This window comes from Dromiciops gliroides, chromosome 1 (assembly GCF_019393635.1).
Source record: "Dromiciops gliroides isolate mDroGli1 chromosome 1, mDroGli1.pri, whole genome shotgun sequence".
Classification (NCBI taxonomy): domain Eukaryota; kingdom Metazoa; phylum Chordata; class Mammalia; order Microbiotheria; family Microbiotheriidae; genus Dromiciops; species Dromiciops gliroides.
This window is the reverse complement of record NC_057861.1, coordinates 153,999,872-154,016,197: the sequence shown is the minus strand read 5'-3', so window position 1 is coordinate 154,016,197 and position 16,326 is coordinate 153,999,872. Positions and strand designations below refer to the sequence as shown.

The following is a 16,326-nucleotide window of genomic DNA, read 5'->3' as shown; positions in this document are numbered from 1 at the left end:
AAGCAATTTCATGTTGTCTCTGCCTCAGTTTTCTCATCTGAAAAATGGAGATGATATAGCACTTAATTCCCAAGGTTTTGTAAGGACCAAGTGAGATAACATTTGTAAAGCACTTTGCAAACCTTCAAGTCCCATGTAAATGCTATCACCACCATCATCATTATTATTGCCTTCTATATGATGCTCATTTTTAGTTATTCACAAGACAGTGGCATTCCCTGTCTTGCTGCCAAATGGCAACAATGGAAAAAAGATTAATATTAAAAAGAAGAGCTTTGAAATTTCCTGAAATCATCCAGTCTGCTCTCCTCCTCCTGTTCAATTCTCTACTAAGCTTATGGTTCATCTATAATGTCCATCCCAGATATACATACTGTTGGATATAATATATAGGTGGCATTGCCACCATCTTGGTGCAAATCCTCATCATCTCAAATCTGGACTATTGCAATAGCTAGTTGGTCTCCCTGCCTCACATCTCTACCTCCTCCAGTCCGTCCTCCAGTCAGACGTCAAATTATCCTGCTAAAGGGCAGATGTGATACCATAGCAACCCCTCATTCGATAATCTCCAGTGGCTCCTTATCACCTCTCGGATCAAAATAAAACCCTGTTTGGCATTCAAAGCCCTTCCCTTCTTCCTTTTTCTATCACCTTACATCCCCCACGTACTTTGCAATCTAATGACATGGCCTTCCTTGCTGTTCTTCTCACAAGTCACTCCATCTCCTGACATCTTGTAGTAAAAGAGTTTATGAGGAAGTATATTGTTCTACCAAATCGAAGGCTTTTTCATAATCAACACACAATAAACACAATGGGATGCACCGCTCTCTTCAGCTTTCAGTTAGTTGTGAAATGATAAAGATGTGGTCTGTTGTTCAATGTTGTTTGTGAAAAACCTCTAGTTCCCTAATGACTACCCTCATTGAAGATGTACATGATTTGTGCATTTATGATTCTTATAAAGATTTGGTATAGATGGAAGAAGAGGCAGATAGATGAAGAGTTGTTGAGGGTATTAGTCACCTTTTTTCAGTATTTAATGTCTGCTATTTGTTTTGGGAGGGGTTGGGGGGTTTTTTGTTTGCTTGTTATTTGGGGGTTTTTCGGTGAGGCAATTGGGGTTAAGTGACTAGCCCAGGGTCACACAGCTAGTAAGTGTTAAGTGTCTGAGGCCGGATTTGAATTCAGGTCCTCCTGAATCCAGGGCCAGTGCTCTATCCACTGTGCCACCTAGCTGCCCCTCTGCTATTTGTTAATGTGCCTTTGGCATCTTCTCCTTCTGGTGTCTAGTATATCAGGTCCTCAACTCTCTCACAAATGCATTGCCTTGAGCACATATCTCCTCTAAATTCACTCAGTCAAATCTGACTGCTTTTCCTATCTTTAATCTCTTGAGTGACATCTCTATCCCCTCTATAGGCAAAATTGGGACTGTGTGGTTGTTCCAACATCCTTGATAGATAAAGAAGTTTATTGAAATTTTTCAGATTTTTTTTTGCAAACATTTTCCTTTTTTCTTATGTTTGTGATCTTCTATTTTTACTCTCGAATGTTCTTGGGATGATTTTCTTAAGCTGGATTTCTTGGAAAGCTTTTTTTAAACTGAGTTTATCCTTTGTTGGTTTGTCTGCTTTATGAGGCAATCTTGCTCATAATCATCCTACATAAGATGTATAAAAAGAGTTTTTATTCTAATCCAGGCATGTAGCTATGACTGGTATATAAATCTGGTCTTTGGTAACCAAGATGATTTCTAGGTTCTTTTTGACTCCCTGTTATTGTGATTACTTTACATTATTTAAATGTATGTGCATAGTAGTAGTAGGCCTCCACCAGTCACAGACGACCATGGATCAGTGCCTTGAAGAGCCACAGGCCTCAGTGTGGCTGTGCAGTCTGATAAGGGAGCCACAGCTTCTGAGTGACTTATAACCAATAACTGCTGCATCCTGTGTTGTATCTACCCCATGAGGAGTAGATGGAGTGTCCTCTCCAGGGCGCTGGCCTGGGCGGATCAATATGGAAAACAAGCTGTTGCCCATGCAGCGGGTTTTCCCTCTCTGCGACATTGGTGGATCCAAAGGAGAGGCAGAGCCAATACAGTTTGGCACCAGTGCCACCGCAGGAGTTGCCAGAGGGACGTGATGTCTAACATCCAACTGCCTAAGGGACTCCGACTCCTGATTTTTCCTCAGGGGTAACTCCCGAAGTCTTTCCCATATATGGGTATGGCCGCAAGGCAGCGGAGGTTTAAAATCAGGGTTTCCTTCTCCTAGGCAGGTTGCCTGCCAAGGCTGACAAGCCCCACCTGACCGAAGCGACTGGTTTTAAGGCCCCAGTGACTCGCCTTTGCCCCTTCTCCTGTTAGTGGAAACAGTTCCACCATGAGAAGGCCAGGAGTTGGGCTTGGGTTATCAGAGGCTATTTGAGATGCACGCTATTGGAGCATTTTATAGAGAGTGGGAACTTATCCCCACTCCTACCCCAGCATGACAAACCTTTGGAACCTCACATTATATATAGTAATTTCTGTTGTCCATTTCCCATTTTTATTTTCAATTATATGTTCAATTAATTCAGGGTTAAGCTGCTTCAAGTGTATACCACATTCTTTTTCCATTTTTGTTTCTCCTCTCCTCCTTTTCCTCTTTTCCTTCTCCCCTCCTCCTCCTCTTCCTCCTTCTTCTTTATTTCTTTTTACTAATTTTTATCTTAGCTCTGACAAGTTGGTCATCTGAATATGTGGAGATAGCAAACTCACAGATAACTTCCACATGAATAACAAGTTTTTCCCATCTATTTCTTCTAAAAATCTCCTATACCAAATAACACAGCATTTAATTGGCACAAATAGTCAAATAAATAATGGGTAAAATCAAGTAATATAATCAATTTAGTCACAATAAATGAAAGGATACAATATCCTAAAGACTCCCATGTTGCTTGGTGTGATGGACCACTTTCTATACAACTAATACTCTGAGATGATCGTGTCATGACTGAAACATCTCTCATGAATCCATCTGCCTTCATCCTACTGTGACTCTTTTTCTCAACTCCATCACTCTAAGCTTACTCTTTAAATACCATTCCCTGAACTCAATGCTATCTCATTGTTCCCTAACTCCGGAGCTGCTGTTCACTGTTTCTTTGCTAACCTGCCGGTGGCTGTTGAAGCTGTCAGGTCTTCTTTCTTAGGTAAAGGGGACAATGTTACACACAGAGCTACTCAATACATTTTCAGCTCTTCACCACCTGAATTGAATCCAAAAGAGTCATTCAGTCTTGACCATTTCACTTTTTTCACATGCCTCTATCCTCAATGATTTACAGCAAATTCCTTTAACTCCCATCATTCCAAGGACATGTAAATTGTCTTGAAGCTTCAATAATCCTCAAGGAGGCACTTGGGAACACTAAGGGAAGAGAGGCAAAACTGTAGAACTTTGTTTTGCATTCCTGCCCCAAGCCAAAGGTCCTTGTGTCCCCCATACTTGGAAGTAAAAATGATCAAGCTTCATTGAATGATGTGCAGCCATGACCAGAAAAGCCTATTAGCCCATGATATAATTTAAAAAGCACTAGATGCTAGGCTGTGTTAATATATTAGGCAACAAGGAATAAAACTTCTCTAGGTTCTTCAGTAGGAGGTTAATATAATAAATAGGATAGATATATAATAAATAATGAATATATCTTTATAGATGATATCTATATAATCAGTGACTTAGTTGATAGAGTATTGGACCCAGAGTCAGGAGTACCTGGGCTCAAATTCTGCCTCTGACAGCTACTAGTTATTTGGCCATGAGCAAATAAGTCTTGAAGATTCTCCCTCCCCCTCAGTTTCTCCATAGTAAAATTTGTATAATAATATCTTGTGGGGACCAATTTTTAATTGGGGAGTGTTAGCTAAGCGGCTCGCTGCAATATTGGGGCAAGGAAGGAGACCAGCAGCCTCCCTCAAAACAGAACAGGATTTATTTTAACAAGAACAAACTTAAAAAAAAAAAAAACATAAACAGGATCAGTAGGATCAAGGGAAAGAAAATAAAATGGGGAAAGGGAAATTATACAACCTGAAAAAATACCACCACCCAGGAATCAGCTGAGAATAACACTGTAGAGCTCCTGTTGCCTTCCAGCTTCCAGCTAGAATGGCAAATTCTCCTCCCCAATCCCAGAAAACCCCACACAGCCCCCAGCCAATTGGATTGCCGCTCTGACAGTCACATGACTGCCCTCACTAGGCTTCCAATCATTATAATTTTGCCAGGCCCATGTAGGCATTGGCGAGGGGTGATGACGTGAGGTGCCGGCACCATGGCAACAGCTACCAGTGAGTGGAGCACCGTGTGGTTTGCGAAGCCCCAGGCCAGTGGGCACTGAGTCATAAAAACCTCAAATAACAATTAATTCTTTACAATCTATAACATAGTTCATATATCCTAGATGAATGGTTATTCTGTATCAGTGGGGAGAGTTTCTATACCAAGGAATTCCCTATACTGCTGACTTTGTAGGTTGGAACTTCACTATAGGATCTATTTTGCAGGGCTTTCGTAAAGACTAAATGATATAATATATTCAAAGTTCTGTGTCTATGTCAGTTATTATCATCTGTGTTAGCATATTTATGTTCAACTTAAACCTATTAATGAATTTCTTTAACTTTTATAGGGATTGACAACATTGCTTTATCTCCTGGTGGAAGATGTCTTTCAGCTCATAAACTACTATTCATTCAGCTATTGGCTATTTGTTGGGCTCTCTATTGCAGGATTAATATACTTGAGATATTTAGAGCCCCATAGACCAAGGCCCATCAAAGTGAGTAAAACTCATCAAACAGTTCTTTAGAAGTGGGCATCTTGTACACAAATTGCTCTTTTTAAAACTATGTGAACCTGGGAAAGTAGCATTCAGCTGTAATCCCAGCTGCTGTGGTGGGAGGTGGATCAGACTGGCAGATTTCCAGTTCAGGAATTCCAAGCTGAAGTGCTTTGTGATGATATGGTGTCCACACTAAGTTCAGCATAAATGTACTGAGCTCTCAGAAGGGGAGTAGGTCAAAGATCCTCTGCCAATCAGAGCAGCCCTGTGAGAAGCCCCTCAACTTCCAGAATAAGTAAAATTTTGTGAGCAAATCTGAAATTTCTTTTATAATAAGAAATTAACTACAACAATAATAACATTTATATAGTGCCTACTACATGCCAGCTAGGTAGTGATGTGGATAAAGCACTGGCCCTGAAGTCAGGAGGACCTGAGTTCAAATCTCACCTCAGACACTACCTGAGTGACCCTGGACAAGTCACTTAACCCCAATTGCCTTAAACATCCAGGACCATCTCCAGTCATTCTGATATATATCTCGCCACTGGACGCATATGGCTCTGGAGGAGAAAGTGAGGTTGGTGATTTTGCACAGCCCCACCTCCTCACTTAAATACAATTCACTGCAAGTCATGACATCACCCCAATGTCATGGTTCTCTTCGAGAAAAAAGGAAAAATATACACACATATCACATATATGAAGTATATATACAAACTGTCTATACTATATGCATGTGTGTAAATATATACATATATACATGTATATGTACATACACATGTAGGTACACACACACATATATATATACATATACACTATATGCCAAGTACCTTGCTAAGTATTATCTCAGTTGACCCTCATTACCACCCACTGAGGTAGGTCCTATTATTATCCCCATTTTTCAGCTGAGGAAACTAAGACAAACAAGAAGTTAAAGGACTTTCCCAGCATCATACAGCTTGTGAGTGTCTGAGGTAGGATTTGAACTCACATCTTCCTCTCTTCTGGTCTAGCACTCTCTCCATTGTGCCACCTAGCTTTAACCAAACACACAACATTCATTTTATTTTCTTGTAGTGCATTTAATTCTCTGTTCCCTATAGTGGACTATTTCTCCCTCCCACCCCCAAAAAAAGCTTAATTTTAATTAAGTATTTATCTGGGGAAGTAAAGTACCATAGTTTTCTGAAAGGAAATTAACCAATAAAGGGAGATTACATCAGAGATAAGGAGTAGGAAGAACATGAAGGAATATAATAGACTACAAAAGGGGATGAAAAGGAAAATATGGGCAGAAAATTAGAAGACTAGGGTCATGGAATTGAAGGAGAAGAAAAGAAGCCTATTTCTCCTTCAAGGATGCCTTAAATACCAGATAATATTGCCACAGATACCTATACACCAAACATTCTGCAGTTTCTTCATTTCCTTAAACACTTCTAATTGTTAAATAAGAACCATCATAACTAAATTTCTGGGAAGAGAGATATAATTTTGCCTCTGAGATAGGTTGGTTTGCTAGTTTCTTGCTCAGATAGTTGATTCAGTCCACTGCTAACATGCATCTGTAATGAGACTGAAAGATGAGCAATGTTTCGAAACGGAAGCAGTGTGAGATTGAGTCAAGAACTCTGCCTCTGACACTAACCAGCCATGTGACTACATACAAGTCACTTGCCTCAGCACCTCTCTAAGTAAAACTGACAGCCTAGCATGTAAGCTCTCAGTTATTTCTTCATTCTGAGGGATGAATTCATTTGTTTCCCCATTAATGATATTGATTTTATGGGAAGATAAGAACACAGCAAGTCATTTTAATGGTGTCATCTGAAAGTTTATTAGGAAAAACATACTTTTACATCTAAACTTGTTTAAGTATGCTGAATCCCTTTAGCAATAGCTCTGCAAATTTGTACCCAGCTTTTGTTAATAGCTTAAACAATAACACTAGAAAATCCCAGTCTATTTTTTCTCAGATTTCTGGGGCTGAGGAAAATAATAAATGTTGACAATCAGATTATTTATGTTTCTTAATGATAATGTACATATTATCATTCATAGTTTTCTTATCACCCAGTTTACTTACATTTAGGTGGAGATTGAAAGCAAAATTAAGAAATGTCAGTGTTGGCAGGGCTAGATCAGTTCTGTACATGACCCTTGACTGACACTTCTCAGCCAGTCCTTTGTAGGTTATCTTCAGTGGCATCATTGATTAATTTGATAGAGTTATAATCTGAATTGGACATGAGAGCTACCCCAATTCTAGATCATAACATCTATGGATCCTTCGGGTTTTCTCCCTCATTTATACAACCAATGTTATAACCTACATAACATTTATTGGGCGATGGGTAGGAAACATAAGTGAGAGCCTGTGGAGAGAAGAGAGATGACTGGTAGTTGGCAATCTCCCTAGGTCTATAAGCCCTAGTGAGAATATCAACTTAAGGAAAAAAGGCAAAACTGAAGAAATTAGTTATTAGAAATTAGTCTACTCATTTTCATCCAATTTTTGTTTCCTTTTAATACCAACTCAGCCTTTTCTTTCCAGTGGTTTATTGCCTGTGTACTCTCTTCCTGGTGATTATACCTCTCTATAGTGACACTATTAATTCTTTAATTGGAATTGGAATTGGTTTGTCTGGAATTCCTGCATATTTCGTGGGAGTGTATTTATCAGTTGAAAGGAGACCTCCATGTCTCCAAAAGTTTTATGGTAAGGAACATGAGCATCCTATGTTTTGGTCTTTAAAAATCCCCTTCTGAAATAGCTACTGGTAAATGGAAAACTCATGCATGGACTTTTACAATAGCTTTCTGGTTGGTCTGTCTGCCTCAGCTTTCTCCCCCACATGAGCACATCTTCCACTCATTTGTCAAATTGATCTTCCTAAACCTTAAGACTGACCTTGTCACATCCCCATTCCTATTCAATAAACTCCAGTGGCTCCACTAAATATTATATATTTTGTTTGGAATTCAAAGCCATCCATAACCTGGTTCCCTCCTATCTTCCCAATCTTGTTATACATTACATATCTACCCCCATCATAGTTGTTAGATGTTGTCTAGAAGTATATGGCTGGGCCCATTACCCAATCACCTTATAATAGGAAATATAGATACTAAGGAAGAGTATGGAAGGGATTGAGGGATTAATTAAAAATAGGCCAATCACTCCTAAGAGAGAGCAGAAGTAATACTCTTCTAGTCTTTAACAGGCTAATAACCCATTTTACCTTTGTAAATGTCTGTGAATGAATAGTATACTCCCAGGAGCATTTTACAACAGAATCAGTTTAGTCACTAGTTTCTCTATTGGGAAATAGGAACTTAGTGACTTAGACTTTATTATCAAAAGCAGATTACAAAAAACAAAACAAAAAAAAAAGCAGACTACATTATGTTCCATATGGCCTTAATGTTAAGTGTATTGTACTATTTTCTTTTTTAAAATGGCATGGGGCAATTAGCTCCATAAAAATAGAGCAGAGCAAAGCAGAACCAATGAAATGGCAAGAGGAATGAGAGAAGCAAGAAGGACTGAATTTAGTCACTAATTTACCTCATCTCTTTTGATTTCCTTTCCTTTCATGGAACTCTATTAAAGTCCTCTTTAAATCCATTGGCTGTTTCTCAAGCTTTGTCTTCATTGACCCCTACAATGCTTGATACTTTCAACCAATAACTCTGTAATACTGTCTAATCCTAGTTTCTGACATATCACAAGCTCCTGATTCTTTGCCTACTACTGGGGGGGCGGGGAGGCAATGAGGGTTAAATGACTTGGCCAGGGTCACACAGCTAGTAAGTGTCAAATGTCTGAGGCCAGATTTGAACTCCAGTCCTCCTGAATCCAGTGCCAGTGCTTTATCTACTGCACCACCTAGCTGCACCCCACATAGCCTTTTTGTTTCTTCTCTGCTACACATCAGTATAAGTTTTTACAATTCTGTCTTTGCAGTGTTCTATATCAATCCCTCCTTTCCATTCTCACTGCCACCTCTATAATTCAGTTCTTTGTTACTTTTTCCTAGACTACTGCAATACCCTACTTATACTCTCCTTCCCTTCAAATCTATCCTATGCATTGTTGTTAGAACAATTTCTCAATGCTTGGCCTTTACCATACCACTCAAAATCTTCTGAATTCAAGGATACCCTCAATAATACTATGCTTGTATTTCTCTTATGCTTTTATATTCCAATGTGTATCATGTCTATTTGTTTATATATAGAGAGAGATAGATATCTATATAGATATCTATCTATCTATCTATTTATCTATCTATCTATCTATCTATCTATATATATCTTATTCTACTTCCATATTTTTAACTCCTTTCTATTATTTATTTTTGAGTCACTTCCAACATCTAGCATGGGACTTTGCACAAAGTAAACATTTCACAAATATTTAAGATGAATGAGGATTATAGTTAGTAAGGAAAATCAATCAACGGACCTGTTGTTAAGTGAGTGACTACTATAGACCAGGCATTCTTCTAGGCACTGGGACTAATAAATAAAAAAACTAGTGAAAGAAGGTAAGAAGGAAGGCAGGGGGGGTAGCTAGGTGGTGCAGTGGATAAAGCACTGGCCTGGATTCAGGAGTACCTGAGTTCAAATCCAGCCTCAGACACTTGATGCTAGCTGTGTGACCCTGGGCAAGTCACTTAACTCCCATTGCCCCACCCCCCCCCAAAAAAGAAGGAAGGCTAGAAGGAAGGAAGGAAGGCTAAAAGGAAGAGAGAGGGAAAGAAAACAGTTCCTTCACACAAAGATCTCACAATCTGTTGTGCCCAATATGCACCTAAATGGGAATACATAAATGTAGCACTTCCTTTGAAAAGGTTATCTTCCATCTAATAGTTACAGGTTGGATGCCCAAGAGGACAATTATGCCCTGTCCCTGATTTGGGGTACTCTGTATATGCATGCTCCTAATTCTGATTCAAATGGAGCTACTTGACTATGCATTTAAACCCAAATCACTCTGGCTTTCACTAATTGGCCAATAAGGGGTCCTACTCCAAACCTCACTTGTTCATTGTTTGGATTTTTGATGGCTTAGAGTGAGTGTACATTAGCAATTGTTTCTGTTCTGGCCAGAAACTCTGAGGGTCTTTCCCTCCAAGACTAATTCTTTTATGAAGGCAAACTAAGCCATCTTTCCCCTCATTTCTTACATAGCCTTTACTGAATGGACATTGCCTCAGACAAACTGAGACCTGGGAAGGACCTTAGCTTAAAAAGACTAAGGTATTCCATCAAATGCAGGGCCATCACCAGTCATCTTGACCCATGTCTTGTCACTGGACTCCAATGACTCTGGAGGAGAGAATGATGCTGTCAGGGAAATGGGGGGGGAGGGGAGAGGAGGAGTCCTTAGGTATTCTTCTTTAAAAAATTACACCGTTTTGCAAACAAATCCAATTAGAATAAAATAATCTTTTATTTAGGCGCTAGAGAAAGAGAGATAGACTCTCCAAGGGAGAAAATGGTTTAGAGACATGATTCTCTAAAATGCGTTTCTCCCGAAACAGAAGAAAGGCAAAAACTTTCTTAGACGTAGATGGGATGACCACCACCTGACAATGGAAAGTTCCCTTTGGGGGTGGGGGAAAGCTTGAGTAAGGTGGTGGTCCTGACTTCTGAAGTTATCTCTGTCCCCTGGTGCTGATCAGGCAGCAGTTACACCTAATGGGCTTATCTCCCTTACTTGTTAGGTGTGTCCTTCCTGATAGCTTAGCTTCTCAAGGACAGTTACCCCAGACCCATGTCCTTTAGTGTAGCTGGCCAGTTTAAACTTTAATAGTCCCAAATTCCTTAATATGTCCCAACCCCCTAACAGACGCTGATGACTCTGCACAGCTCTGCCTTACTTAAACCTAATTCACTTGCAAGTCAAGATATCACCTTCTTAGGGGGCAGCTAGGTGGCAGCTAGGTGGTGCAGTGGATAGAGCACTGGCCCTGGATTCAGGAGGACCTGAGTTCAAATCCAGCCTCAGACACTTGACACCTACTAGCTGTGTGACCCTGGGCAAGTCACTTAACCCCCATTGCCCTGCAAAAAAAAATATATATATATATATAGAGAGAGAGAGAGAGAGAGAGATATAGATATATATTCTCCCCATAAAGCTAAGGCATAATCTCCACAGCATCATTTGGAAGACTGGGCCCTTATGAAGAATACACTGCTACTGAGGTACATATTTAGCCAAGACTACTCATTCTTCTGGAACTTCAAGAAGTCAATGCCTTTGCCTTCAGGTTGTGTCCTCATGCTTTGTTCCATTGAGCAGCTAACTCAACAGGTCTCCCTTGGCTTTATCTACTTCACAACTTACTTTAAAATTGCCAGTGTTAATTCCCTTCTTTTTTCATAGCTAACTCTGTGCTGCCAGAGCTCACACTCCTTAGAATTTCCTCGGTGACTCCTTAGGGCAGAGGTCTACAAAACTCTTTTGATTCTATATCCCATTAGGTTAAAAAAAAATGAGCATGCATCCTTAATATTTATATATTTACTTATATATAAATTAGTACTTGTTTTTACATTTATATACATTCTGAAAAAAATTTCTATACATTCTGAAACTTACACATTAAAGGTAATATGGTATAGTGGATAGAGAACTGATCTTGAAGCTAGGAAGACCTGGGTTCAAATCCTGTCTCTGAAACCTATTGCGTCACTGAGCAAGTCACTTTAACTTCTCAGTGCTCTAGGAAACTCTTTAAGAAAATAAATTACATAGCCCTGGATTCAGGAGGACCAGGGTTCAAATCTGGCCTCAGACACTTGACACTTACTAGCTGTGTGACCCTGGGCAAGTCACTTAACCCCCATTGTCCCACAAAACCAAACAAAACAAACCAAAAAAAAGAAGATACTTAAACCCAGCTAATCAAAAAGAAAAGAAATTACAGAGAAGTTGCTGACCTACATTGGTAGAGAGAGTTTCCTTACCCAGGAGTCCCAAATACAAAAAAATATATATCCATACATCTAATCTATACCCCCATAAAAATTACACAATAAGAATAGAAATTGAAAAAGGATAAGATGAAATAATAGTTGATCCTAGAATCAATAGGGAGACATTGGAACTTATTGAGCGGGTGGGTGATATGAAACCTGTATTTTAGTAAAATAACTTTGGTGTCTGTGTGGAGAATGACTTGGGGATGGGAGAAGTTTAAGACTGGCAGTCCAAATGGGAGGCTATTGTAATAGTCCAAGTGACAGGTAATGACATATTGACCTAGGATGGCCATGGACCTATAGAGGAATGCATGCAAGAGAGGTTGTAGAGATAGGGAGAAAAAGATCTGACCATGGATTGGATATATCTGGTGAGGGAGAGAGAAAGAATTGAGTAGGAAAGGTTGCAAACTTGGGAAACTGGATGAAAGATGGAGCTTTCAATAATAGGGAAGTTCAGAAAAGGGGTGGATTTGGGGGGAAAGGTCATGTAATAAGATCTGCTTTCACATCCTATTGATGACTACTTGTAGCATAAGACTATTCCACTGAAAATGAAAAGAGGGAGAAGGGCCTACTGACTAGTCACTTTTAGCACCAAACTCACCATCTGGGGGATGCCTACTATAGCCACTGGATGATCTTGGGGAGGGAGCAGTTCAACAGATAGTTATGCTAGGGTGGGGGAAAGTATTGATTTTTACAGTGAAACATATATAACTCTTGCTTTGGTGTCCAGGTAATAATTAAATAATTTTCCTGAGGGTCTTGAGACCCAAAAAGGAAGGGATGGTGAGATTGTAGGCTAGCACAAGAATAAGAAGGAACAAAGTGGGAGAGTAATTGGGGATAGGAATAGGTGTGGTTGGGGCAGCTAGGTGGTGCAGTGGATAGAGCAACAGCCCTGGATTCAGGAGGACCTGAGTTCAAATCTGATCTCAGACAATTTACACTTACTAGCTGTGTGACCCTGGGCAAGTCACTTAACCCCAATTGCCTCACCAAAGAAAGAAAGAAAGAAAGAAAGAAAGAAAGAAAGAAAGAAAGAAAGAAAGAAAGAAAGAAAGAAAGAAGAATAGGTGTGGTTATATTGAAGATAAGCCCTATCACAGGAAGGGAAGCATGCAAACCATTGAACCCTCTTCCCACCCACCATGAGTTGAGGCTGTGGTGGCCCTTTTGGCCCTTACTTTGTACAACAGTGGCTTTGAAGACAGACTCCTTAGAGAAAGTCGTTCAATTTTGTATAAGGCTACCAGAGATGTTGTCAGCCTTTTCGTAGATAATAGCTGCCTTCTAATTCCATCCAGAAGATATCTGTCAAACCTCATAAAGAGATAACAGAGTGAAAGCCCTTCTTTATACTTCATTTAAGATCATAATACCTTAGTGTCTTCTGTTGACTGCTGCCTAACTTTTTGTCATTTCTTTCTGAGGTCTCACAGGAAATAACTTGATGAGGGGTGTCCTGATTAATAAGTCTTAACTATAACGAATAGACACAAAATATATACAAAGTAAATTCTGGAAGGTCACTAAGCAAGAAAGTGGGGACAGGGAGAGTCATGAAAGGCTTCATGTAGATGACGGTGATGGTGCTTCAGCTGAGTCTTTAAGAAAACACAAGTTTCCGAAAGATGGAAGGGGAAGGAAATGTATTCCAGGAATGGAAGACAACCTGCACAAAGGCAAAGAGAGAGAACAATAAGTATCATGTATGAGGAACAAGGCCAGTTTGACTAGAAGGGGAATAATGTATAATAAGGCTGGAAAGGATGGGGTCAGCTTGTGAGGCTAAATAGGGGTTTATATCTGGTCCTAGAGGCAGTAGGAAATCTCTGGAATGTATTGAGTAGGGAAGTCACATTTTCAGACCTATGCTTTAAGAAAACCACTTTGATAGGTGTGTAAAAGATGAATTCCTGAAGTAATAACAATGATAATACTAATAGAATTTCCTTTTCAAGAATTCTCTTTAAAAGAAGATATATATATATATATATATATATATATATATATATATATATATATATATAAAACTATACCATTGGTGGAATGATTGAATTACAAGCTTGTCTGAAGGCAAAGGGGCTGTTTCAAAAAATTTAGTCATTTACAGACCTATGGCTGGGCAAAATATTCAGCTGTGTTTCATAATGTAGATGAGTAATATTTTACAAGGATTAATCTTACCAATATGACTTATCACTTTTGTCCATGTTTGTTTCAGTTTCAACAACAAAATACATTCAGATTTTGTGCTACAGTTGTCTTTCAGACCTCGATGTCCAACAGGAGAAAAGAGATGAAAAAGCTAAATAGATTTCACTGAAGGTTTACCTATCTATAACATTTTGGTGGCATGACATTAAACTATAGCTTTGATTCTTTGTGTTATTTTCTTTTTTTTTTTGTATTTTTCTATTAACCCTTTCCCTGCTTATATCAGTTACCTATGCCACTGAGCTTTAATATTTATATGATTAAACTATTTCAAACCTTAATATTGTTATGTTGGGATTTGTCTTTACTGAGTATAGTTTGGGATTTGAGGGGAAAATCAATAACTGTGGCTAATGTGTAATTACTATTAGGAATTCATCGAGGAAAAATAGATATCAAGGAATATCATCACAATTTACAATATCACTGAGTGTTTATTGTCCTCAAGGATTCAATGGATCCAAAGTCACTGTTCTTTTGGCCATTGCTTTCTGAGTGCAAATGGGAGAGAAAGAATTTCCCATTTCAGAGATGTTTGTCCTTGTGTTACATTAGCTGAAGCAAGTGACTTCCAGATTTCTAAGAAGTTGCTCAACATCCTGTTTGCATGCATAGAGAAGAAAAAAGTTCATGTATGTGGACATGTTCAGAGAAAGCCACAAAAAGACGGTTTTTAGGAATGTACCAAAAATACATTTCTATGAAACTCATGAAGGGAAAATAAATTAATAACCAAATATTTAAACAAGCTACAGTAGTCATCTAACTTGTCATTCTACGTAAGACTCTGACAGTCAAAACAAGGCTGATGGGGCAGCTAGGTGGCGCAGTGGATAAAGCATTGGTCCTGGATTCAGGAGGAACTGAGTTCAAATTCGGCCTCAGATACTTGACAGGTTCTAGCTGTGTGATCCTGGGCAAGTCACTTAACCCTCATTGCCCTGGGGGAAAAAGAACTAAGGCTGATAATCACATGATTTAAGTCTAACTGAAATAATGATGTAGCAATGGGCAGAAGAAAAAATTCTAATAAAGTTTAGGGATAAAAATTATTACTTTTGAAAAAAAAATTAATACTTTTGTTCCTTAATATAGAAATATTTATAATTCTATTCACAGGACTTTTTTGTTTCAAATAAGAGGCTTTGAGAACAACATAGAAATGACAGACTTTAAAGTTGGAAAGGATTTTAGAGATCATTTAGCCAAAACTATTTTACAGATGAGGAAACTGAAGTCCCAAAGAATTAAAATAACTTATGACTTTTCCAGTATCATTCCAAATTGTTTTCTAGAATAGTTGGAACAATTTGTAGCTCTAATGATGGTCCTTTAGTGTACCTATCTGCTTACAGACCATCCAATATTTACTGCACCTAACTTCTGTAATCTTTAGCAATCTAGTGCATGAAAGCTGAAGTTTTGAGTTGTTTTAATTTGCATTTCTCCTAGTATTTTGGGAAAGTCTTTTATATGATTATTGGTAGTTTTCATTTCTTTTTCAAAAATATTTTGGTTCATATCCTCTGACCACTTATTGTATATTTGGCGATTGCTCTTTTTCTTACATATTTCTTATCAGTTCCCTACATAGTTTGCATATGAGGACTTTATTCAAGATACTGAATTTGAATATTTCCCTCCTTGACTGACAGATTCTCTCCTTATTCTAACTACATTGAATTTGAAGGTTTAAAATTTTTCATCATAATTGCCTATTTTCTCTTCTTAAATAACCTCTATCCTTTGGTTAATAATTGTCACCCTGAAAAAATAGTCATAGCTGTGGAAGATCCCTCCTTACATTTTGCCTACTTTTTAAATAATATAAACTCATATTTAGTTCACATATTTATTTGAAGCTTATTATAGTGTATGACATAAGATGTCTTGCTATCACTTCCAGGGTCAAATAAAAATCCTCTGATTGGAATTCAAAGCCATTCATAACATACCCCTCCACCTTTCCCAGTCTTCTTATCCCTCACATTCTCTGCCAACCCCAATATTTTTCCATCAAATGACACTGGTTTCCTGGCACTTCCATGTACTCCCACTCCCAGGAATTTTCTCTGGCTGTTCCCCATGTATAAAATACTCTCCCTTCCTCATCTCCACTTCTTGAATTCCCTGACTTCTCTGGATTCCTTCAAGCATAAGCTAAAATTCTACCTTCTACAGGAAGCCTTCCCCCATCCCTCTCTTAATACTAGTGCCTTCCCTCTGTTGTCAATTACCTCCAATTTATCCTGTTGTTGTTCATCT

The 16,326-nt window shown here is 38.7% G+C and overlaps 1 protein-coding gene across 1 annotated transcript in view; it reads left to right on the top strand.

Moving 5' to 3' along the window:
• LOC122746695 (Y+L amino acid transporter 2-like) overlaps positions 1–14,160 on the top strand; it is a 40,242-nt gene extending 26,082 nt beyond the window's left edge. The window contains exons 7-10 of the mRNA XM_043992561.1: positions 4,687–4,836; positions 5,000–5,004; positions 7,383–7,561; positions 14,069–14,160. Of these exons, the coding sequence (XP_043848496.1) occupies positions 4,687–4,836; positions 5,000–5,004; positions 7,383–7,561; positions 14,069–14,160 (426 nt within the window). The remainder of the gene's footprint in view (positions 1–4,686; positions 4,837–4,999; positions 5,005–7,382; positions 7,562–14,068) is intronic.
• Positions 14,161–16,326: the final 2,166 nt, after the last annotated feature.